Raw genomic sequence first — 13,496 nt, forward strand, 5'->3', positions numbered from 1 at the left:
AGATAGAAATTCAATCAATTACCAGTTAGCAAATTCGAATGAAATGTGGCTTGTCATAAGCCAACATCACTCATACGCCATGTAAGCCAAAGTAAATGATTTCACCAATGTTGCGACTAAAGCTCAACTTGCAGATCTGTTACCCAGCTTTTTGCAGCTCTGTCTGAACTACTCTCGGCAATTGCCACCGCCATTGCCACATCCTCGTCCTCCATCCACAGCTCCAGCTCCATCTCCAGCTTCATCCCCAACTCCATCTCCAACTCCATCTCCAACTCCATCCATTGCCGCAATACTTTGGCTCGTTTGGCAATGAATTTTTATGGCGCGACTTTTACGTCAGCATCATACACAGGATACACAGGGGCGTGGCTTCAGGAGGGGCGGGTATATTGGGGGTAACCTAGCCCCAAAAGTCTGCGTCCGATGGAGCGGAACCCTTGAAGGCGAGACATGGCTGCTCGCTAAACAAACATATTCATGACGAGATTATGCTCGTGCATCCAAAGCGCGCTGTTGCACTTCAAAATTTGCATAGACAAAGGGGGTGGAAGGGGCGAAAAGGGGAAAAGGGGTTGCGTAGTGGAAAAAAGGACAGAATCTGGTCTGGGAATTGTCCTCCTAATGGCTGCCCGAGTGCAGCAACTGCCAATTTCCGGCCGCGAAATTACATCTAATTAGCTAATCAACACAATTATGGTGCGACCTGCGGCCTCACACACACAGAAACACAGAAACACACGCAGGATAAAGGGACATATACACGCACAGGATAAAGGGACTATCCTGCGGACACACACACACACACATTCTGGCATGCTCACTGCAACGGAAGTTGGCCAGACACAGCAGCAACATCGACACAGCAGCAACATCGACACAGCAGCAACATCGACACAGCAGCAACATCGCCATCGCCATCGACATCACCATCACCATCATTATCATTGCAATCGACATTCGACATCGACATCGGCGAACATTCGATGAGGACGCGGCTTAGGAGCAAGTTCGTTGCACAGCCGCCACATCCGGCCACGCCCACATGCTGCACGCCTAAACGCAACGCCCACCGCCGCACAATGTGGCAAATGTTGGCCACTCATTACGGATTGCCGAGGTGCCAACTGGAATCCCACTGGCTGAGTTCGCCCCCAAAATGCAGCACATTCGAAGCACTTGAAACAATTAAATTTAAGGAACATACAAGCAAAGGACTTAAAAATATGAATAGCTCCATTAACAACTGTGAGTTGCAAGCTAGGGCCAAACATTTAATTGGTAATCCTGGGCGCAGAGCTCCAGCTGCGATCCGCGTGAGAGTTCACTGATCCCGACCTGGTTGCCCCCGGCCAGCTGCACATGTGGTCTCCACTCAATTATCCGGCATACGTTCTCGTTAGCTCATTACTTGCGACTCGTGGCGCGGCGTGTCCTTTTGCCACCAGATCCTGCGCCGTCGTCTCATGTTGCTGGCCAACGTCCATGGTTAATATCCTGTGTCAACTGTTGTCCATTCAATTTGCATTTTTTGCATTTTTACAATTATTTCAATTAAATCGACAAAAGAAAAGCGTCTGCTTTCCGCAAGGCAAGGCGCGTCGAGTCGAGTCGAGTCCGCCAAATGAGTCGATGATTGTGGAGATGGAAGCCGGAATGAATGTGGAATGGATGTGGATAGGAGGTGGAATGGAGCTGGAATGGATGGAGCTGAAATGGGTGTGGCTGCCCGTTGAGGAATATAATTTCCTTGCGCCGGATGTGACAATGAATACGCATTAATAAGTGCATACAAACGGACAAACGCACACACACACTCGCATTATGTAGTATTATAATATACAGTGAAGGAAAATAATAATTATTACTTACAATCAATAATGCCTTAAAGAGTTCGAAATATCAGTCTATCAAAAGGTAATATAAATATATGTATATATATATTTGTTTTGATTTTATAGAGGCCACACGGTGCGAAAGTGTCAGCTATAATTTATTCATGGGATTTTCTAGTGCTCCACGCCCACGGTGTGATGTGTTTACGATTTTTGAACTCCCGTGGAGATGGAGCGAATCAAATCGAATCGGGTCGCATTCTTTTGTTGCCACTGGTGTTGCTGCTGCGTGCCTTCCGGTGGGTAAATTGATATGGTCCCCCAGTTGCCCACGTAACCACCCAACCACCCAAAACATCCCAACCACAGATGCTGCCCATTCAGACACCATTCAAGATGCCGCATGAACGGAATGCGGCATGAATGGCGGGCTAATTTTGTGGAGCACAACGGGCGGCGCGCTTTTAACAATATTAATATGCAAAATAAAATAAATGCCGGCAAATGAAGGATAAGCCGGAGACAAAGCGGCGACGGCGACAAGAAATGAAATAATAAAGGAATGAAGCTGGCAATTTTCATTTTCATTCGCGCAGCGGGAAATTGGATTTGGTCCACTGCGGCACTCCAGAAATGCGTCATTCGGCATATAGTGTATAGTGTATGTCATATGTACTATATGTACATATATAGTATACCATATGTATGTGCGGTTCCGGTGTCGTATACGTAATGTGATTATTACATGCTGCCAGGGTTGCCAACGCCATTGCCAGCGCAGTTGGTGCGTGTCACAAAGATGAAATTATATGATTTGAATAATAATCGAATTAGAAAATCACACAGAGACTCAGCATTCCGTGCATGCCATGCATTTTTCGATCGACTTTACGTCGCCACATGTCCACGTTTGTACGGTATAGGTGTTAATATATATTAATAAAGGGATGAGTGGCAAAAACACTCACTTATGTCTTGTAAACACTTGGGTGTCTCGTAGACACAGGTACTCACTTCTTTCTTCAAGCTCTCCTCTCTTCCACGTCAGAGCAGATAGCTGGTTGTAGCTCCTGGGAAATAGCCAGCTCAGGCACTTCCTCCAGTAGGTCGAAATCACATTATTGGTATCCTCTGCTGCCACTTAAAATCACTGCACCACTCACTCACATTTAGTATTTTTTTTTTGAAAATACATCAAAAGTGGTTTGCTTATGTAGGACTTTTGAGAAGCGCACAGGAGGGCACTAATATTTTGGTATTATTTAGTATTATTTGGTATTAAGTATTTGGTATTATTTAGTATGTAGTACTTTGTATTTAGTGTTATTATTTCCTTTTAATGTAACGTAATACTTTCAGCTATCTTACTTATAATTTTATAATTTCACTTTGCATGCCAGCTGGAACAATAGAAATAGAATAGTGTTAATTAAGTATAACTATTATTTAATGATATATAAGATGGTTTTTTCGGCATACAGAAACTAGCAACTTTGTTGGGCCATCGATTAATGGCGATTCGTGCAATTAAATGACATAAATTTGTGAGAACTAGCAACTTCGCCAGCCTGGCCGCGTTATCCTGGGCCATTTGTTTGACTCGACGTGGAGGCACATCCTAGCTCAACCAGATCCTGCCAAGTGGCAAGTAGCAAGTGGCAAGTGGCAAGTGAAGTTGAGGACATGCACAGTGGGCAGCAGACAGTCACTCCACGTTTTTCTTCAGAGTTAACAGATGGTGCGCAGAAAAAAGCTTAAGTATTTACGGATCATGTAAATTGAATTGTTTAAAATGTTTCATGATAGCTGATTGTGAAATATGTGATGTACAGTGATCCCTCGCCACTGTGGCCGGCGTACAATGTCTAATGCTCTCGACATTTGTCGCCTTCAAATGGTTAACAAGTTTCTGCAAACATCGACAGCCATCATTACTTACCACCACTCCTTGCCACTCTTCGCTTTCCGCTTTCTCCGCTTTCTCTGCTTTCTCCGCTGCACTTTCTCCGCGCGCCGCTCGACTGTAATCATGTGAATCCGCTTAAGCTGTGCAAGTGTATTGTGCGTCATTATTCTCTCTCGTGCCATTAGACTTGAATAGTTTTTCCATACCAAGAAGTTAAAAGGAGTGCAGGGAAACACACACACAAGAACGCAGGACTAAGAAAAGCGACGAACGCAAATCGCATCGTCGACTTTGCTGCTCATCATTGGTTTTCTGCACTTCTGCGACTATCCAAAAGTGCACTGTGCAAAAGCCAGAGCTAGTTTCAATACTTACCTATTATTGCTTGTTAATTGTCAGCAAAAAGGAATGAATATCTATTTGAGCATTACAGGGTATCAGCTTTTTCTCCGCCTGCACAAGTGTCGCTGTTCTCTTTTTTCTGCACTTGTGTGTGAGTTTGCTGCGATGCCCTCTTGATGATGACGATGACGACACTCGACTGCATTTCCACTTAAGTGTTCGCCTTTTTTTTGTTTGTTTGTTTTTTTTTCGCACCATCACACACTTTTCCACACGCACCGCTCATTTTCCGCTATTTTGATCAACTTGTGTCTGTTTTCGTTTTTTTTTTTTTCGCCCCGCATTCAACTGTTTTCCGTTTCAATTTGGGTTTTTATTTCATTTTTGCCTACAATTGTGGCCAATTTGGCTTAATTGTTTTTATTAAGAGTTCGCCAACACTTCACCCCGCCCCTCCCCTCCGCAACCTTGCGTTTCGCAAATTTTCAGTCGCCCAACAATGCGTATAAATAAATCACTTGAATTTTATTGAGCCTCGCCTCTCGTTCTGCCGTGGAAAATTGCATTTTAAATGCATACACAAATTGAAAATTGCCATAATACAATATGCACATGTGTGTGTGTGGGTGTGCGTGTGTGTGAATGGGCGAACTTTTGCTTTGGTAAAACGTGCGTCATTATAAAGATCAATGACATGTCCCGAACAGATATTAAACGCCATTTGAATGTAAATGGTTGCTCTTTTCACCGCTCACATGCGTAGCAAAATAATGCAAAATGTAGCATTTAAATATAGTTAAAGTAGAGTCACTCCAAAACAAATATTTAAGTGTATTCTATATAACTTTATTTAATGTCTTACTTTTTGGTTAGTGTGGAAAATGGTGTTACCAATATGATAATATAATTCGAGGTATTCAAAACTCATCGTGCTGAAGCGCTACAAAATCGGAATGGAATCGCTCAGCTCCCAGTATCCCGTGGATACGCGATCTATCTGCAAGATACAAGTCATTTGAGGTTCAAACTTCTTGGGTTTCCCAATCGTAGATACTCATCTTGTATTCGTGTGCAGTGGAATGCAGCGTGTGGTGCTTGTCAGTTTCTCAAGAGTAATCCTGCATAAATGGCACATTTTGCATTTGATACATGGCAATTAAATTGCTATTAAATTATATTACCTTGTTGTAATTTGTAATGTGACGAAGTCACAAATCACGACGACATTCTGTGTTTTTGATTCCTTGAAAGCAATCAAACGGAGCTGGCGAACTTCCATTTACCAATTTTGCAATATTTTGTGTAAGCCCACAATTATGAGCAAAAGCTGCAGCGTTGTTAAGTTAGAACAGAAAACAAATTAGCATATTTTTTAATTCACTTACCGCTCAGTACTTGAACATGTATTAAAAAGTTTCACAGCAAATTTGTACTAAAAACATTTTTATAAGAACATTTTTACTCGAAATTATTACAGAGTTGTTACTCCGCTGAGACCGAAACAAAACTGAAAATACTTTATGCTTGGTTGCAAATCGAAAACGGAGCTAGAATCATGGCCAACTTGATGGCATTTAATGGCTCACTAGATCTTAGCTGAAAATCATTTTTTAAAATCATTAAAAGTATTTGCATTAGGTTTTCATTCCTCGAACAAAGAAACTCAGACAATGATTACATATCAAAATATTTAATTGACGATTTAAATGAATACAGGTACGAGTAGTTCAAAGACGATTTGGTAACTGAGATGACCAGGCAGCTAAATACGAGGTTGGTAAAAGCCAAACCCAGGAATGCAGCTGGACAGGATCACCGGCTCTTGGCACCCGTCTCCTTGTCCTGGCATTGCGATGCGGATGTGGCTGCTGCTGGCGGTGCTGGGGAGGATTGGGATTGGGAATGGGAAAGGGAGACGCCGCTCTGGGCCAACAGCTGCAGTCGCTCCAGTTCCTGGTCGATGCGCTCCTTGGCCCGAAAGACCTTCGACTGGATGTAGAAGGTGCCGCCGTTGGACTTATCGTTCGCGCCAAACAAGTGCTGGTAGTGGGAGTCTATGGCCTGGCGATCACTGAGGTCCTTCACATTGAGGATCTGCTGGGCCTCCGCCAGGGTCATGTCCTTGGCCAACGCACTGCGTCCGCTGCTGGGCTCGTTGGCCTTCAGCGACTCCTGGATGCGGGCCGCATCCTCGAAGGCCTGCAGCTCCTGGCGCACCGTCTTCACCAGCGCCCGTCCAACCAGCTGGGCACCCAAAATGATGATCTGTGCCAGGTACCGTGCCATTTTCTGCTTGTCTATGTGGAATTTTGCTCGCGATTGTGTTGAGTTCTCCTACAGCCTGAAATAACCTGAAAATAATAATAGGAATTTAAAGTAGTAACTCACTCGATTGCTTGGTGAAGAAAATCGAATATAATCCCAAATATTCATTAGCTATATTAGTTAGTTAGTTATTTCTTAAGTGTAAAGCTTAGGCATAAGTTACCCGTGCACTTCTTTCAGCCAATGATATTTTCCTTTTACATTTTGCGGGAATATTTTGCCACTGAATGAAACCAACACAACTTATAGATTTTAAGCCAATTTTGTTTGTCTTTTCACATTTCGCACAAAATTGATTCACTTTATGCAAACAATACGACGGCCTGCAAACTCTCAAATTCCATTTAACAAAATATTTTGTTTTAAGTTTACTGATAGACAAATTGCCCCACACTTTTATTAAAGCATTTCCGTTTTGACTGCCACTGGTTTTGATTCAAATGTTTAAGTTGAAGTTTTCATTTTTAATACACATTGCCACAAACTATAGCACCCCATGAACTTCTGACGCACTCAAGTGTTTAAAAATTCCACAGAACGAGTGTGTCATAAGCTCGCAGTCGCACAGTTGCGGTCAAAAAAGTAGCATACATGGCATTTTATTTATTTAAAATCAATCGCAGAATGAAATGAAGTACTTTGGAGGTGGAGAATGTATTTTAAAAGCGAGATTATTGCCTTGCAGCATAATATGCAGCTCAACCTAAATTGCCTAGCAGCTTAAATATTTATTTTTATTATTTATTTAAATTCATTTTGTAATAATTACCTTACTGCAATATCCAATCAAATATATATTACTATACTCGCCACCTCTGTTCTTTGGGATTCAGAGAGACCGAGACAGCTGAATGAAATCAAAACGTTTCCTTGCTCTGATTTCCAGCTTCCGTATCCGTTCTGGAGGCGTTTGTGCAGCTGTGTGCGTGGGTGTGCGTGTGTGTGTGCGTGTGTGTGTGCGGGTGTGTGTGTGAGAGTTTACGGGTGTGTGTGTGTGAAGCTCGTAAACAAATTATACGCAAATTGACAGACTTCCGGCCTTATGACCAAGCATCAAGGACATCAAGTAGTTTAGTCTCCAGTCTCCTGGATGCCAGGATGCCTGGATGCCATGATGCCTCACTGGATGCAGTCTCATTTACCCGGGAATTTGCTGTGGAGATGGGGGATTGGATGGTGTATATTAACATAATTACAATAATGACTTGTTGCCGTACCCTTTACTGCTGAGCTGTCCGCAATTTCCGAATTTGGCTAACATTTCCATTTCCAGCCGTTCAGTGCTGCATGTGGTGGCCACCGCTGCTGCATGGATGGGTCTGGTAACCCTGGCTGACAGAGCTCTGCCAGAGTCGCCATCACCATCATCCATTCCCACCGCAAATGCACAACAATGGCTTTCTGGCCATTTGCCGTTAAAATTCACAAACTGTAATTGATCACATTTGCTTTTGTCGTTTGATTTCATTGTCTTGTGCGTGAGACCAAATCTGAGCCACCCCCACCACGCCCCCCTCCACAATTTTACCCGCCCACTTTTCCAATTCGGGAGCCACAGTTGATGGTCAGCGGCTGTTGTTGCCGCTGGTCGGCGGGGGTCATTCATTATGCAAACACCTCGACATGGCTATCTAAACGTGGCCACGTCCGATGCGCTGGGCAACACTTGAAAAAATAACTATGCACCCAAACATCAGATGGAAATCGAAACGAAAATCAAAATCATTACTAATTACATTACAAATCAAATCATTACTAATATTTGAATATATTGGAAATCAAAACAAATCTAAAGAAATGCTTGAAAGTAAAAACTTAAGAAATAAATAATAAGAAAATTGACAACTGCTTGTTAATATATTTTAATTATACTCAAAGTTATATTAGAAGTTCTGAAAAAATTTAATTTAAATAAGCGCCTAGTTGATAGTTTTTTCTCTCTCTGCAGCTGGGCAGCCAGCGACTGCCTTTTGCGATTAGTTGCCATTTAAACTGCTGTTACCGCCCCAGAATCCTCCTCCGATTCCCATTTCGATTCCGAATCGTTTGGGCTTTTTTTCCGGGTGTTTTAATTTTTTTTTTTTTTTTTTTTTTTGGCGAATGGGCCTCGGTAGTGGACTCCATCCGCTCGTCAGTTGTGTCCGATGGCTGCGATGGCTGGCCGCCATAGCATTTTGATTTCCGCACTGCATCCGGCAGTTTTAATCCCCAGACAGCAGCGTTGCTGCCACCGCCATCGCTACTCTTTCGCAAATGAATGAAAAGTTGAGTTGCAAATGCAACTAGGCATTATAGAGTAGATAGGTATTGCTATCAGTGATATTACTATCAGGGAACATATACTTATTAGCTGCACTGTAACCCAGCAATAATGCTAGGATTCAATAGGCATGCTCACAAGCTATTCAGTAGCTGATATGACCCTTTTGCGTAGAGAACTGTAGCTACCAAAGCGAGGGAGTCAGGCAAAATGCGAACAGTTCACTATTTACCACACACGCAACGTGGGATCCACTGCAGCGCGTTGGTGGTGGTGAGTGGGTGGTGTGGGTGCTGTGGGTGGTGTGGGTGATGCTCTATTGGCGGTGGCCATCGGTGATGCATGGCCATGGCCATGGCGCTGAAAACGCTACTGCCCAGCCACTGTCCAGTTGGTCCGGCCGGCCATTCAGTGTCGCATTCATTGCCATTCATTCGCTGCTGCAGTTCGTGGTTGAACCACCCCACACCACCCCGCACCACCCACTCAGCTGCGATACCCACGGGCAGCAACCACCACCCCCTTTGGGATGATGCTTGCTGTTGTTGCTTGTGGCTAACATGCAAGCTTAGGATTTGGAAAACAATTTCACTGTTAGTGGAATGTCAACGTCAGGTCTCGCTCTGCCAACGGCTACCCCCTGCTCATTCCCGCCCCACTGCATACCGCCCACCAAACACCGCCCACCGCCCACCACCGCCCACTTTCGCCCACCTTCCCCTTTTGATGGTCAGAAATTTTAGGCGCGATGCGTCGCACACATCACTAATTAGTGATGTGCAATAATCGTGCCAGTGTGTGTGTGTGCGAGTGTGCGAGTGTGTGTGTTTGCGAGTGTGTGTGAAGTAGGGCGATGGGTGGCTTAGTGGTGCAGTTGTTCAGTGGATCAGTGTGTGGGTGTTACACCGAGAGAATATCTTAAATATGCTTTATATGCAATTTCATTTAATAAAGAATTTGCGCTAGTGCCATTGTATTTTAATAAAATCTCCAAAAAAACCAGCATAGATGAGAGGAAACTGATTTGTATTTTTTGTTTTTAAAATAACAACGTTTTTTCTTTACGTGCACTTTAGCCGTGGGTGAGATTTCGACATTGGTTCGGTTCAAAAATTGCGACATTGTTAATCAACTGTGCGTGTCGCATAAGTTGCATTTGCATTCGGTCGCTTGGTCGGAATGGATTGCATGCGATTGCCGTTGGGTTGCTGGTGGGTTAAGGCGGGGGCGAGAAAGGGTTAAATTGGGCACTGGGTTGTGTGATTGGTTTCCATGCTCCATGCTCCAGACCAACTGACTCAACAGAACCGGCCATCCAAGTGAGTGGAAATTCGCTGTGGCTCATCCGCTAATCATTTGGATTGGGAATTGATTATTCTTGGCCAAGTTTGTAGGTCTTTTTACCGCAGTAAGTTGAATTGCATTTATTACTTTCTAATACAAAATCGAAATTTTTATAGCGCTTCATTAGCGGAATTTCAGCTAAGCCTTTTTTGTATCGAATGAGTGATGGTTTTAATTCGAGTTAAAGTTTTCTGTGTTTTTGCGATTATTTTGATCAGAACATTCCAAATATAGCTCCAAATATGGAATGTAATACCTCGTTGAGTTCGTAATAAAATTTCCTATCGAACTGGGTTTTCAAAAAGAAAATTATATTTTTTTCACTTTTCTTCCAATTTTTGATAATGATTTTTTGCCGAAAATCGCTTTTCTGTTATTTTGCCACTATAAATATCAGTATTTTGATCAGAACATTCAAAATATAGCTCCAAATATGGAATGTAATACCTCGTTGAGTTGGTAATTAAATTTCATATCGAATACATTTTCATTTATTTTCCTAGCGAGTTTTAAGCATTCTGTGCATTTTGGTCGAAATCGGCACTAGGTTTTAACGGCTTAAAATGCAATCTGAACCGGGGGTATGGAAAGGGGTAAAGGGGGAAGGGGGGAAGGGGAAAGGGGGTAAAGGGCATGGCAGTGATGAAGCTGGCAGAGTGCAAAGGCAGCCAATACAGTTGCATTTAATTGACCAGAAAAACAGCAAAAGAGCTGCGGGGTCAGCCTAATTGAAATTTCATGTTGCAAAAGTAAGTGGGAGGCGTCGGCGGGGGGTGGGGCTTTGGAAGTCAATTGGGGCAAGTGTGAGCTGCCCTTTTGCCGCGATTTGTTATCAAGTGGAGAAGAAATCGCTCAGCTTGGGCATCGCAAAAATGAACCCAATAATGAGCGCTTTAATTGCAATCAATAGAGTTCTTTAAATATTATTCAAAACCCAGTCGGCCGTGGATTCAATGTCAAATGTCAAGTTCTTAAAGGCAAAAGTTTGGCTCTCCAAAAAAGCAGTATACTTGAACTGAGACGGCATTCGGTTAGATCATCCGTTCTTTCAACTAAATTCGAGTTTTTTGAGAGAAATAGTTATAAATCGAAGGAAGAAAGGATATATCGGCAATGGCCCACATGGAGTACAATCGTCGCGATGCCCAGGCAGAAGGATTGGGATTCGGTGGTGGTGGCGATGCGGACAACAGTGCACTGATGCGACGCACCACCGCACCACCGATGACGGCGGTGCAGCCGCTGCTGGTGGAGCCACCACTGCCACCAGCCCGTTCCATGAGATCATCCAACCAGCAGCGGCAGCAGGCAGTTGCTCGGGATGCGTTGGCCAGTCCAGAGGAGAGCTGTGTGGGATCGGAGTTGGTTCCATGCAGACAAGTGCCAGTCCATGGACGACCCAATCAGCTGGTGCGCTTCTGCCTGCGGGTGGGCTACAATGCGCTGCTGTATCCGTACGAGATGGCCAAGGTGCTCATCCAACTGGGCCATGAGCCGCTCCAGGCGCGACCCTTTCAACTGCGCCTGTTCCAGCGGCGGCCACGCCACTTTCTGCCCAGTGTCCATCGGTATGTGCAGCACATCCAGCAAATGGATGGCTTCACTGGCATATATCGTGGGCTGACCGCTCGCCTGGCCGCCAGCATAGTGGACTATTTACTGGGTGACCTACTGCTGGCTGTCCTGCACTTTGCCCCCTACAAGCGAGGACCCAGGCAGGGATTGGGCCTCAAGGAGCTGTGCTGGAATCTCACGAGGGACAGCTTGCGTCTGGCCACCGCAGTGGCCATATCGCATCCCTTTTACGTGGTCATGGTGCGCCAGATAGCCCAGTTTGTTGGTCGCGAACGCGTCTACGAGGGACTCCTTGGCAGCCTGATGACGGTGGTCCAACAGCAGGGATGTGCTGGACTCTTCGCGGGCATGGTGCCACGCCTACTGGGCGAGTGGAGCGTCCTGGTGGTGACGAGCGTCCTGAGTCACCTTTGCCGTCGCCTCCTGCCGATGAGCCACACCCAGCAGCAGTACAATGCCGTGGTCATCCAGATGCTGGCCAGCCTGGTGGCGTATCCTTTGGAGGTGACCTCCGCCTGCATGGCTGGTGCCGGAGCACCACTGGCCGCCTGTGAGCCGCCAAACATGCCGCTCTACAACCACTGGGTCGACTGCCTCACGGATCTCTATGCCCGCGGTGGCCAAAGCCGTGGAGCCGTGCTCTTCTGGCGCACCATGCCCAGGATCCAGTTGCTGCGCCACAAGGATGCACTCACTGCCAGGACGAGTTAGGTGAATATGGAGAAGAAACTGTAAATAGATGGGAAATGAGGAGTTCAGAGAGGAGGATGAATCAAGCAAAGTGGAGAGTTCAAGGCGAAGAATCGAATGTTGGAGCGGCGAAGAATAGATGATGATATGCAAGATAAATAGAATGAGTTATGAAGAAAAGATACATGGAAGAAACTGAAGGATAGAAACTACAGGATACAAGGATACTTTTGGAACTACAGGATAAAAAGATACTTTTGGAACTACAGGATAAAGGATACTTTTGGATGGTGAAGCAAATTTAAAGTTAATAAAATTAACAGGGAACAATGTGGAGTGGGAGGAGCCTAGATATTCCAAAGAATTTTGTTTGAAGAACAGTCAGTATGGAAAGCATAGTACAGAAGAGTCACGAAACTGGAAGATTGTGGATATGTGGATAGCGGAAGAAGTAAAGGCGATCATAGTGTAATGATCATGAGCTTGAAGTAATAATAATAATAACAATTAAATGTAGTTTTCAACCGTTGCACGTTTGCAATTTAGCGTATTATTAGGGCAACAGTCAACAAAGGCAAAGTCAGCCGACATACATTTGGCCCATGAAAAGGACTCAGAAGGATGATGGGCAAACGAGAAGACCCCCAGTTGAGTTGTAGATTTGCACATCCTCTTGCTGTTTTCGCATTCATAAGCTTGCAAAGCTGCAGGGCCGCTCTTTATCTGTATCTTTTCACTGGTAATGCTGCTACTGCTACTTTTGCTACTGTTGCTACTGTTGCTACTACTACTGCTGTTTCACCAAATGTCAGCAGAGATTAAGCGACTGAAATCCGGGCAGAATGGAACTAACCAAGGCCAGGACACATGTACGACATTCTATGTACTCCTTAACCCCCATCAACCCATATATATATGTATGTGTATATGTAGATAGTGTGCACATGCAGTGAGTGTGTACACCCACACAATGAGGCGTAACTGGCAGATGCACGTAATGAAAATATCAAAAATCTACAACGAAATGTGCCAACAGGATTTCAGTGGCCAGTGGCGTGCGGCAAGGGGGGTTTGGCGATAAGTGGAGGGGGGAGGGGGGTTGTGCGATGGCTCAGACACAATTCAGTTTTGGTTCATTTGAATGCGACACATTTGCGGGCCACACTTCGGTGGGCAGAGGGTAGCATTCGGCACTCGCGTCCTTCGCAGGCAAAGTCAA

At 44.7% G+C, this 13,496-nt stretch overlaps 2 protein-coding genes and 1 long non-coding RNA gene across 3 annotated transcripts; 1 reads left to right on the forward strand and 2 right to left on the reverse strand.

The window, feature by feature from the left end:
• Positions 1–4,907: 4,907 nt before the first annotated feature.
• On the reverse strand, positions 4,908–5,597 carry LOC120456528. Its single transcript, XR_005616839.1, has 3 exons — positions 5,469–5,597; positions 5,265–5,410; positions 4,908–5,201 (listed from the first exon to the last, which is right to left on the reverse strand). It is a non-coding gene; the product is annotated as an uncharacterized LOC120456528 (long non-coding RNA).
• A 160-nt stretch (positions 5,598–5,757) lies between these two features.
• Positions 5,758–6,588, reverse strand: LOC120456058 (mitochondrial import inner membrane translocase subunit tim16-B). The gene is made up of 2 exons (XM_039642641.1): positions 6,572–6,588; positions 5,758–6,434 (listed from the first exon to the last, which is right to left on the reverse strand). The coding sequence occupies exon 2, from the start codon at positions 6,367–6,369 to the stop codon at positions 5,896–5,898; it is 474 nt and encodes a 157-aa protein (XP_039498575.1). The 5' UTR covers positions 6,370–6,434; positions 6,572–6,588; the 3' UTR covers positions 5,758–5,895.
• Positions 6,589–10,977: 4,389 nt separating this feature from the next.
• On the forward strand, positions 10,978–12,806 carry LOC120457024 (mitochondrial carrier homolog 2). Its single transcript, XM_039644185.1, has one exon. It carries the CDS (start codon positions 11,126–11,128, stop codon positions 12,296–12,298), a length of 1,173 nt encoding a protein of 390 aa, XP_039500119.1. The 5' UTR covers positions 10,978–11,125; the 3' UTR covers positions 12,299–12,806.
• Positions 12,807–13,496: the final 690 nt, after the last annotated feature.

The sequence above is a fragment of the Drosophila santomea genome, chromosome X, assembly GCF_016746245.2.
Source record: "Drosophila santomea strain STO CAGO 1482 chromosome X, Prin_Dsan_1.1, whole genome shotgun sequence".
NCBI classification, from domain to species: domain Eukaryota; kingdom Metazoa; phylum Arthropoda; class Insecta; order Diptera; family Drosophilidae; genus Drosophila; species Drosophila santomea.